Genomic DNA, 12,051 nt, shown 5'->3' with positions numbered 1-12,051 from the left:
ATGGCTGATGACAGGGCTGTGAGGAGTGGATTATCCTACCCCAGCGAAGCCAGTCGCTTTCTTCCAGCATCAACCTGATTCCTACAAGGCAGCAGCCACCCAGAGAAGATACTGGGGTTCAGGTGACCCCCAAAGAGGTTGAGAAAGACTCACTCTTGGCTAAGCCAAAGCTGTTTTCCCCATATTAGCTTATACCCGCAGTGGGACAGGAGTCAGGAGGGTTTGGGGCTGGGGCAAGTTACCTCTGGGAAAAACTTGAAGGATCATTCCTGGGAAGGCACAGGCAGCCTCATGCTGATCCGGATTGTGCTGTGAGGTTTGGTTTGCAGATCCACATGCAAGCAAAGTAGAGAGGGGAAACCCACTTCATAGAGCCCCAGAGGGGAACATGGCACGGTCACCACAATGGTTTCTCCTGAAGGATACCTGCAGAAGGGTATTTGCCCAGAAGAAAGCAGCTTTACTGCCTCCAGCCTGCCGGGGGAACGATGCCTTGGACCATCTTCCCTTGGCTTGACCCTCACCCCAGGTGTGGTTGCAGGGGACAGTTGTGCAATGGAATAACGTTTTTTTGAGCAATTGAACAATACCCTCTGTGTCTTGTGCAAAAGGCTTCCAGAAGACACAACGCAATAGACAGAGGAAAAAAAGGTACAAACATCCTGTTCCCCACCCCCATCCTCCCGAAGGGTTTAAATGTCCGTGTGCCACACCTCTCACACTCACACCTCCCAGGGACAGGGCAGCATGAGGTCGGTGGCCGCCCTTGTCCTGGTGGGGATGCTCATCCTCTGGGCAGAACTGCCAACAGGTACGGGACATCCCAGGGTAAGGTACAGGGAGGAAAAGCTCACAGGTTGGGAAGGAGTCATGTTTACAAGGATCCTGTGGGAGGGAAAGGAAGAGGAGAGGAGAGCAGAGGGGTGTTTGCTGGGCAGCATCTCCCCAGGGTCCCGCAGTTGCCCTGGAGCAAACAAGTCCCTCCTCTTGCAGGCAGCGCCTGGTCCTGCCCACCCGTCCGCATCGTCTGCGCGATGCACAACCCCCCGAACCAGTGCAACAGCAACTGGGACTGCCCCATGTTCAGGAAGTGCTGCCCCACCTACTGCGGGAGGAAATGCATTCGGAAGCCCAGCAGAGGCCCCATCCATGGTAGGAGCTCGGGAGCCCCCCCGCCTGTGCCCCCCTCCCGGGCAGCAAAGGGGGTGTGATGACGGTGGGCAGGGAGCTGTGTCCCCCTGCCAGAGCCCTCCACTGTCAGGATGGGGGGTGGCTGGTGGGCAAACATGTGGGCTGAGGTTACTCTGAACACCAGACCCAAACTTCTTTCCCTCCCTTTCACCAGTGTGAGCTCGGCTCCCAGGACAGACCGAGGGCCATCTCAGCATCCCCATGCCACCTCTGGCCCCAGCCCATGCTCAGACCACCTCGGCCCCAAGATCACTCCATGACAGCTCCTGTGCAGTGCCATGTGCCACCTGCTTGCCCTCTCCCTCTGCTTCTCCACTGCCATTTTAGCAAATAAAAGAGGCTTGTCTAAGGGGTGCTTGTGGTGTGTGATTCCTTTCCCCACCTCCTCCTGCCCCTCTCGGGGCCCGTCCTGGCACACAGCCGCACTGCTGGTTTCACCCCAGAATTTCTGCCTGTGGAAGAGAACAAAAACATTCTGGCTACACACCAGCAGTGTGGTTAGGGGCTGGCTTCAAGGAGAAAATCCATCCAGGGGCACACAGGCCCAAGTGGTGCTGAACCCCTCACTGGACCTGAGCTGGTGGGGAAAACTCAGCTGAGGAAACTTGCCTGGGAAAGCCTCAAGCCAGGACAATAAAATCACGGCTCCGAGGGGTTCTTGTAATTTTTGTACAGCTGAGTGCCAGGGACAAAAATTCAGGAAATGCCAAGAAATATCATCAAGAGCGAGCATGTGCAGCCTGAGGGACCCTCCAGCCTCTGCCCAGTGTCATAGCAGAGCCAGGTACTTACACCATGTGCTGCAGGGGCAGAGCATCACCCACCCTGTGCTGGTGCCCAGACAGTGCCTGCCAGCCCTCCCCAGCCCACGGCTGATGCCAGGCTTGCATGTCCCATTCTCAAGAAGCAGACCCAGCCCAGACTGGGAGATGAGCCTGGTCTGTCTGCACACACTGCAGAGAACAGAGAGGAGCTGGTGCTGTGTAAGGGCTCGGATAATGATCCCCACTGCCTGCCAGGCACGAGCCAGCCAATCTGGAGAGCAGCAGCAACTGGCCATATATTTAAACTACCCAAACACAGCAGGATGGAGCCTCTGGCTCTGGGACTGACCCCTAGCGTGGCCCAAGGCAGACACTGGAAGCTCCCTGGCCAAAACTGGGAAGAGCATCTGCGGGAGTGAGTCCTTCTATGGTCCCCCCCATGGAGGAATGGGAGGGAGACAAAGACTCAGAAATTATTCAGTGATTGAGAAGGAAAAAGTCCTATGGTGAAAAACCACCTCTCTGCTTAGCCTGGCCACAGGAGGGCAGAGGTAACTGGAGAGCTCCTGCAGTGTTAGGAAGGCTGGAAATGCCAAGTGATCCGACAGGGACAGGCAGAACAAGAGCCGGGAGCTCATCAGCCAAATAATAGTAACCACAGCGGTCGTGGATCAAGGGTTGGACTTGATGATCTCGAAGGTCCCTTCCAACCCAGCTGATTCTATGAAATTCAGTGTAAATTCAGACATTGCTTTTTTCCAGTGCAGCGTCCTTCCAGGGGAAAACTACTCCTGACACCAGCCCAGCCCTCTGCGTGGGGAGTGCTGTGCCACACAAGCCGTGGGGTGAGAGGGGCAGAACCCCAGCGCTCCCCCAGCCATCCCCACACGCGGGATGGGGCTGGCAGCCGCGGCGGAGCAGCCTGATTACACCTCCCGCGGTCATTAGTCACAGATCACAGCCCTCCTCCCCCATCAGGACCAGCTATTATCAGCTATTAAGAAGGCATTTCCATGCAGCTGGCTAATTTGATAATGCTGCAATTATCTTGGTTTGTTAACAAGATTAAATTGCTAATTGGTTTGATTAAGCACAGAGCTCCAGGCATGGGGTGCCTCCCAGCTGGCCCGAGGGATGCCGTGCCCGGGGCAGCAGCTCCTCTGCAGAGACAAGGGCAAGGCAGGAGGGGCTCATCCTCCCAAAAACTGCTACCTGGGCCTCCAGATCTCCATGTGATGGCCTGCAGAGGTCCCCCTTCCTGCTCTGAGACAGAGTCAGCCTTGCCTATGTCACCCCTGTCACCCAGCTGATGGCCCAGGAAGGCAGGAGTAGGTGGCTTTGAGTCCAGAGGATGCTCTGGGGACATCTAGTCTGTCTCAGTCCTGCTGCCTTCTGTTTTGGAGAAGTCAGAAACCCCTGAGGCAATGCACCAACTGCACCTCCACTTGCAGCTGCATCAACAAATCCTCTGCCCTGCTCTCCCCAGGCACACCTACCCCTGCTGTGCACAGCATTTCCAGCTGTACCCAGCACTGGATTAGACTCACCTCTATGTCCCCATGCAACAGCACCTGCCTGGGAGGAGCTGGGCACTGCACCAAAACACACAGGTCAGAATCACTGCTTGTGCTAAGCTCCTGGCAGTGTGCATTGGCTGAACCCTCTGGATTCAGGTCTCTGGGGAGGAAGGGAATTTCCCTCTGTGTCCTACGTAGTGTCAGCAAGACAGCAGGAAAAGCAGGAAGTCCTGTGCCAGAGAGGTGTTTCCATGCTGGTTCTTCCCACACTACCTGCTCCCCCCAGGCTAGAGCAGCCTGGAGATGGAGAGGTTCCCCTTCTCTGCCTGGGGGCTTACCACAGCTCAGGACTCACTGCTGTGAGACCCTCTCCTGGGACAAGCCCACCAGGTCTGGTGCTGGGAATGTTGTCAAAGGCTGTGCTCAAGGCCCCAGCTTTGAGTTAGAAACATCCATGGTGGCACATCACAGCAGCAGCACCACCACAGGGCAGGGAGCCGGCAGCTCCTTTGGCATGTGGCAGGTCTGGCTTATTCCACCTTCCCCTGGGTTTGGGGCCAGTCACTCTTGGACAATTCCCAAAGGGAACATCCAGCACTCACCACCATCCCAGGGGGTGGAATCCAGAGTGTCTCACCAGGGATCCATCGGCAGAGAACAGAGAGGAGCTGGTGCTGTGTAAGGGTTCAGCTAATGATCCTCACTGGGATCACAGGGGCAGCCTCGTTCCACACAGTGTCCTTTGTTTCACTCTGAAATGTAGACAGGGCAGAGGAGGGAAAAGTCAGGTCTTACCCAGAGCACAGCAGAACATCTTTAGTATTTTCTGGGAGCCTCTCCCTGCATATGTTATGCTCTGGCTCAGGAGACTGGGTGGTTGGGGCCTGAATACAGAACAGTTTGGTGAACAAGAGTGATGTGAGACCTTTTCAAGAGATGATTTAAAACAGCCTAATAAGAATTACTACAGCTTTGACAACCTTTGAAAAGGGAGGGTTATTTAGCTAGCCTAGCCCAGGAGTGGAAAGCTGAAGTCCCAGTAGGATGCAGCAATCACATCAGTTCCAGAGGGGAAAATTCCCTGGGCTGAGGGAATCCACTCAGCAGTGGCTCTGCCCATGGTCAGGTGCTATGCACAGCTCTCATCATTCCTGCTGAGGAGCAGCAGTATTCCAGGTGGGAAGAAGAGTCAACACCATTCTGCTTCCCATAAAATAAATAAATATACACTGCTGCAGAAAAATAAACCATTCTCACACTGCTGAAGGTCAACAGATGTATGAATTCACTCTGTGCTTTCTTCTGAGGGATGATTCATGTAAACTCAGCTCCTCACCTGGACCAAGACACCCTCCAGTGGCAGGGAGAGGGTGGTCAGGGCCAGAGCTGTCTCGTGCCAGCTGATGCCCTCCAGCATTTTCTTTCTGAAGACACAGGGGTGCCTTTTTCCTTGGCTTCTTTGGCCAGGATGCACCACTAACCACCCTCCTCAGTGATGGGCAACACACAACACTAGCCCCTGCCAAGCTGGGAGGGCAGAGGGGGAGCCACATCCTCGGATTGCACAGTGGAGGGAGGCTGTGTCTGCCACCAGGAAGCCTTTGAGCCGGGCTGGAGGCTGTCCCCTCTGCCTGGCTCTGGCACATCGCCCCAGACACGCAGTGCACCCAGCCCTCTGTGAGGTGGGGAGCCCCAGAGCAGGGGGGTCTGACAGGGGATGGGACCACGGCTAAGGGATGTCAGAGCAGTCCACTGTGATTTCTCTCCTGCCTAAAGTGCTGCCAAACCTCACAAGCTGCTTGTGACAAAGCCCTTCAGTCTGGCACAGGACAGCTCTGCGTGACCTGCAACAGCCAAGAGGCAGCAGAGCTGTGCTGAGCCATTTGGCTCCATTCCCCCTTCATCCCACCAGGAATCCTCAGCAGGCTGCTCTCTGCTGCAGCCACACACAGTTGCACACCCAGGAAGCCTGTCAGATGCTGGCAGGACTTCCCTGAGCCAGGGAGCCAAAAGGGAGGCAAAAAGAATGAGGCACTAAAAGCACCCTGTAGCTGAGGAAGATCCCTGCATGCCAGCAGTCCTCATCCCCATGCAGAAAGAGAGAAAAGGAGACAGAAACCTCTTCTCTCTGCAGTAAGCCATGCTGCATGGAGGCACATGTGAGGGCTCAGCAGGAGACTGGCAGTGGCACAGGCAGGGCAGCCCTGCTCCATCACCCCTGCCCCCTCTGTTACCCCATCTCTCAGGGGGACACTCCCTCTGCAGTCCCTCAGAGAGGCTGATGACTGCATTCAGCCAAGCAGCTGGGATGTTCCACAAATAACAGCTCTGGCAAAGGCTGGCAAAGCACTTGGAGACTCACAGGAGGCAGTTTGTAGAGAGCAAAGCATCTCCCATAGGCACCAGCCCTTGCTCACACACAAACCTATGGCACAAATCCCAACTCAGGGCCATAAACTCACCACACCCCCAAATCCACCAGCACAGGCACAAGGGTACCTGTCCACTCCCTCCCAAATGGAGCCATTGACCTGCAGAGAGCCCCTCCCAGCTGAACCCAACACCTCCCTAAAGCAAAGTGTGAATGGGAAGGGTGGGCTATTTATGCTGTAGGACAGCCCAGTGAGCTCCTGCCACACCCCAGCTCCAGCTGCGGAGGGGAAGCCATTCCCAGCTCCCTCAGGTCCCACCAGCAGCATTGCACAGGGGAATTCCTGCCTCTTCAGCCCTGCCTGTGCCAAGGCACACACAGATGCTCCTTTCCCCGGCGCTATGTAGGTTAATAACATGCAATGTGATGGCAAGACACGGGGAACCGCAACACGATGTCAATATTTAGCTTTTACACGTTTGGCTAATTAGAGAGCAACCTGTGATTCCCTGGGAAGGAGGCACGGCTGCTTCGCCCCCCTCCCTCCCCTCCCGCACACTCCCTGTTCCGACGGGATAAACGTCAGCTCATTATTTCTGGAGTTCGCTGGTCGCAAACGGTCTGTCCCAAAATGCTATTCCCAGGCACTGGATGTCAGAAATCATTATACTAAATAAAGCTCCATGAATGATTCATGAGGCTGGGTTTCACATTAATCAGGGAGAGCTGGGCAGAGGCACCGCAGACCCGCCGTGTTGCGTCCCTGCACGGCCGGGCTGACGGAAAGGTTTGGGCCTTCAAGGCACAAATCAGAGATATGGTGGCAATCAGAGGAAGACCCTGGCCCCAGCATGATCAAAGCCTGACCCAGCAGGGGCCAAAAGAGGCAGCAAGCCTTTGCCCAAATACCTTTCTGCTTCAGGAGCTCCTGTGACTCGATCACGTTAATGAGCCCAGGGCAGGCGGCTGCTGCTACGAACACCCTGAGATGCAGGACTGCTTTCCACGTGAGCCCTGGTGCCCAGCACAAGGCTGGGCCAGTGCTTGGGACTCATGTACTGACTCCCTGGCACTGTGCACCATGGTCTCTAAAAATAGAAAAATGTTTTCCCGACATGTCATGGGGAGGCTCCTTCCAGGGCCCAGGTAAATGGGGCTTCTGCCTGGATCCCATGCTGCATCCCAGCACAGGCTGCCCACCAAAAGGTGTCTTCCTGGGACACAAATGCTTCTTGCACTGCTCCAAGACTTTGGAAAGAAGGTAGCTGTGTCTCCTCTTGTTATTTGAATCTGCCTAAAAAGGCAAGCCCTGAACTCTGTGGATCCATGAAAGAACAAAGAGTGCCCTCAACACAGCAGGCGGTGGAAGGAGATGATGAAATGTGGTATCCTGTGTGCATTATGCAGGAAAAAGTGCCCATGCCCCTCCCTGCCATCCAGGCTCAGCCAGTGAGCTCTTATCCACCTGCATCCCACATCTTTGGTTTCTCCTCCGCTGCTTCCTCAAAGATTCCTAGAAAAAAGCCTAAAAACTACAAAAATACAGCGACAAGCAGCCAGGCTGGCTGTACTTCAGGGAAAAATCCACAGCCAGCCCTGCAAATCTGGGCTCTGACATGGACACAGCAGTGATTCTCCATGCAGCAGCAGAGGAATATCTATCAGGAGGCCGAGGAGCCGTCAGACACCCCTGCTCCCCCCCGCCGTGGCTCTGCAGCCTTCCCAGGGCTGGCAGTGAGTCACCAGCCCTGAACCACGGCAGGGCTGAGCCGCTGCCAAGGGCTCCTGGGGGAGTGAGGGGGTCCTATGCCAGTCTGGGCCCCCAGAGCCACCTTGCAGCCCTGCGTGGCACATCCCCCCACTCCTGAGCACTGCAGGGTGGTCACTGATGCTGCAGATCAGTCTCAGGGAAATGGCATCTCCCTTTATCCTTGCCCTCCCCTGTTAATTACTGCTCCATCCTGCCTGGACACGCCAGCAGGAATGAGAGGCCACCACCCGCTCCCTCCATGGCCGTGGGTGTGCACATCCATCAAAAGCAAAATGCAGGGCAAGTGTCTGCCCTGCACGAGCCTGTGGAGAGTCAAATCTCGCTGCACTCTTGGTTACCCACATGATTCAACCTGCAATATTGTAAGATTTAATTACAATTTAAGTTGTGCTCCATCTTCATGTGTCTCTCTCCTGGCAGAGAAAGCAAGAAGTGAGCCTGTGCTGCCTGTGCAAGTGTGGGTATGATGATTGTTTCTTGTGGCTTTCTCTGTACTGGTAAATGAAATGTCCCTGGGCTGGCTCTGGCACCAAAGCTGGGTGTCAGGGAACAGAGCAAGTCCTGCTATTAACCTTTCCTCTGACACCACACTGCCCTTCTGCCAGCACCCCTGCCTGTGACAGCTCCTAGCCCTGCTGGGAATGGTCTGGAAAGGGCTACCTGGCCCATGGGAAGCCCTGGCCTGAGACATTCCAGCAGATTAATGATGAGTCTGGGAATGGCCCTTGGTTTTGTTGAATTCAATTTTGGGTTTGTGTCCTGGGTGTTGGAGGACAGTGAAACAACCTCGGGCAGAGAGAGAGCAGAGGGAAGGGACGCAGCACATGGAGGTTGCAAGTTGCTGTAAGATGGAGGCAATGCATATGCTCGAGGCATGTGGGAGCCCTCCAGGTAGTAAATCACTGCTCTGAAGTGGCTGACCTTACACTGCAGCATCTCCCTGCTCCCTCTCCGGAGGCTCTCCATGTGTATAAAAAATAGCCTCCACTGCGGTACGACTTTCCACATTTCCTCATGTTTCCAGTTACAGCTTCAGAGTCCAACCCCAAGCCAAGGTCTCCAGCAACTTCAGGAATGTTCATTAATCTTTCCTGGCTCAGGCACCCAGTGGGCTCAGTAAAACTCCAGTCCAGGAGAGCTGCAGGCTGTCAGAGGCATGGGCTGTTGCAGGCCATGCTCCAGAAGCCTATCCTATGGATGGCAACGAGTCACCTTACTGCAGGGGGCTGGATGTGCAGGTGGATCCAAGGGCTCCGGAGAATGAATGAGGCTGGTTAAATAATTTCCAGCATGAAGCAGGCTGATATTCCCCTGTCAGCAGCACCTACAGACACCCTGTGGCTCTGGGAGGAAGATGGGGGTTGTAGGGATGGGATCCCCCAGAGTTTGTGTCCCCAGTCTTCTCCTCCTGCTTGGAGGATGCTGCCATCACAGCTCAGCTTTCTCTCCCCGGCACCCCATGGGCTGGCTCCAGAGAGAGGCATGGGAACAGGGACAGCTGATGGCACAGGAGTGGGAGTAGCCAATGGCATGGGAAGGAGAAGCCCAAACCCCTCCAGCTGGAGCAACCCCCTCCCAGAGCTCGGGGGATAAACACACCAGCGAGCACAGAAACCACCGGGGAAAAAGACTGTTAGGGAAAGCCCATGTATTTAGTATTAAAGTCTTTGCCACTGAGAAACACAAGACCAGGCTTTTGCATCTGCCCTAATTTAGCTCTTTCCCTCTGGAAAGGACTATTTGTGCAATGCTTTGTGCTCATGTCCCTGGCATTAATCAGCCCCCGTCAGCCGCTGGCTCCACGGATCCCCCTTGCAGGTGAGCTGCTCTATCCACCCTCCCACGTGGCAGGTACCCAGCGGCTCCGGCCTTCTCGAGAGATATCCAAGGGGCTGAAAACTGCTTGAAGATTTTTTTTTTTCCTTTAATTAAAGGGGCTCTGCAGACATGCTACATTCATATATATTTTCCGCTATTTTTTAATTTATTGCTATATCAGCTATTTAAAAAAAAAAAAAAAAAGGCAGAAAGAAGAAAGGAAGGGAGCTGCCACAAGCTGAGCGCCTTTCAGGATGACTCACTGCAGCACTGAAATGGCTGCTGGCTTCAGCCTCACCCTGCCTCTGAGATTCTCTTCCAGACTGCAGGAGGGACCACGGCGAGAGGTTTCTCCCCCATCCCCGCGTGGAGGATTGGCCGTGTGGTTATCCACACGATCCGCCCCGGGCTGCGGCGGGCGGAGACCTGCCTTCCTCAAGAGAGGAAGATGGGGGGAGACATGAAAGGAAGAGATGGCGAGGCATTTCCAGCTGACCTGATTTTCTGCTTGTTCCCATCTCCACATCACTGCCAGTTAGCTCAGGAGTGGTGGTGGGGGCACGGGGCTGGCCCGTGCCACGGGGAACTGCGCCCTCCCAGGGCAGTGGCAAACCCAGCTGTGCCGAGGAAGGGCCCTTACACCTCAATTTGCTGGGAAAGGGCCTTAAAATGTGAGTCTTCCTTTCCTGCCACAGCTTGCCAGTGTCAGTGCAAAGTCAGGCCAACAAGCTCTGGTCAGCTCATGGCAGAGTCGGGCTTTTTGCCTCTGAGTTTGTGCAGAAAAGGGAAAATTCACCTCAGGTGCCATTGATACTGCAGCCAAGTCTCCTCTGAAGGATTCCGTGATGCCAAGCACGAACCTGCACAGGGCCTCTGCAGCCAGGGAGGTGAACTTCCATCTTCTGCAGCTGCTTCCAGCCAGAGCTTTGACCTGTAGCAGGAGACATGGAGGTATCTCCCCTCCTTCTTCCCAGGGCGATCCCTCCAGCCTGAGGGCAGTAGGGGCATAGCCCCAACAATTCCCTACCTTGCTTCCCACTCAAACTACAGTTCCTCCACACAGCCCAGGGAAGCTCAGCAAACCTCCTGGTGCTGGGAGAGCTGATTTTGGGGGACAGGGCTCAGGTTACTCTGTGGCAGAGCATAAATGGGGCTCTGGTGCAGACACAAAGTGCCGGATGGAGTGGGCGCCCTTGCAGCGCCAGGCACAGCTCCTTCCCTGAAAAATGGCTGGATGAGAACTATTTTCAGAAGGGAAAAGAAAATTCACCCTGATCACCGTATGTCAGTGACAGGCGGAGAAAACCCCACGTGGGAGCCAGCCCTCCTCCCACCCTGTGGGCTGCACCCCGCTGGGGCTCAGCACCCACTGTCAGCCGGGCTTGCATCTGCCTGGAGCACACAAAGATGGGCATGTTTATCTTGCAGCTTCCAGGGATGCTCAGCCATCCCTAATTGCCATAAATATAAATGCTTTTTGCTTCATATCACAGAACAGAGGAATTTCCCTTTTTTTTCTTTTCTTTTTTTTTTTTTTGTTTCTTTTCTGAGGCCTCCCTCAAAGTCATCCCTTCCCCCTCCCTCCGCTGCCTCCTTCCCATGTAAACAAGCACAGACACACACAGTCTGACACATCACACACATGGAGACACGCTGATGGCCCTGCAGCGGCCAGCGCTGCCTGGCACAGGGACAGGGTTGGCAGCACACGCGGGAGGCGGGCGTGCGGGCAGGGGGGAAGATGCTCGCCACTAAAAAGAGCTCTCAGTCCGCCTCGTGCAAGCCCGGAGAAGGTTGAGAGCCCTCAGGCTCCAGCCCCTCGGACTGGAATGAGCGAGCCGATGATGGATGCAGAGGGTGGTGTGAAGTCTCGCCCCGGTGCGAGCCGCCTGCCTGACACAGCTGCTCTGTGCCGGCTGCAGGAGCGATGAGCCATCGCTGCGGGGACACGCAGCCCCGGCCGTCACCCCGGCAAGGTCTCTTTCCCATCCTGTCCTTCCCGTTTCTCTGCTCCAGCAGCTGACTTCTGGGGGAGTTGGTGTGTTTGCAGCGCTCCCCAGGCTGTCTGGGGATGGCCCCGGGCAGCGGCGGCAGCTCGCTGACCTGAAACCCAGCGTGTGCCATGCCCGGGACTCGCTGCTTTCACTCGCCTCCCAATGAGCCTTTAAAGAGACACTGGGGAGCTCAACAAGCCAGGGAGGCTCTTCCCCGGGGGGCTGCCCCGGTGCCCTACACACCGCCCATTCCAAGGAGCAAGATGGAGCTGGATCGCATGGAGGGAGACTGCGAGGGCAGGGGGGTATCGCCTGCCCGGCACAGGGCGGCACCGCTGCTGGGGCCCTGCTCGGCCTGAACGCCCTCGGCACGGGACCGCCCGGGACTCCCCAGCTCCGGGGGCTCGGCCCCAAGGGCAGCGCTCGCCGCTTGGGCAGCTTCGCCAAGAACCGGGGTAGCCCAGGGCCGCGAGAGGCCGGAACCCCCACCGCGGCCCCCACAGCCATCCCGTGAGCTCTCCCGGCTGCCAAGGACTTCCAGCAGGTAAGACATCGGGACAGGCAGGGGTACCCACGCCTGGTCCAGATTCCCGGCTCGGCTCCGCGTGAGAGCCGCGGCGGTGCC

General features: G+C 56.1%; 1 protein-coding gene across 1 annotated transcript; it reads left to right on the top strand.

The window, feature by feature from the left end:
- Window positions 1-740: 740 nt before the first annotated feature.
- Window positions 741-1,527, top strand: LOC103754321 (caltrin-like protein 2). The gene is made up of 3 exons (XM_018073892.1): window positions 741-811; window positions 994-1,152; window positions 1,346-1,527. Exons 1-3 carry the CDS (start codon window positions 748-750, stop codon window positions 1,348-1,350), a joined length of 228 nt encoding a protein of 75 aa, XP_017929381.1. The 5' UTR covers window positions 741-747; the 3' UTR covers window positions 1,351-1,527.
- The last annotated feature ends 10,524 nt before the right edge of the window (window positions 1,528-12,051 follow it).

Source organism: Manacus vitellinus, unplaced genomic scaffold (genome assembly GCF_001715985.3).
Source record: "Manacus vitellinus isolate BGI_N305 unplaced genomic scaffold, ASM171598v3 scaffold_26_pilon, whole genome shotgun sequence".
Classification (NCBI taxonomy): domain Eukaryota; kingdom Metazoa; phylum Chordata; class Aves; order Passeriformes; family Pipridae; genus Manacus; species Manacus vitellinus.
This window is presented reverse-complemented; position numbering and strand designations above follow the sequence as displayed.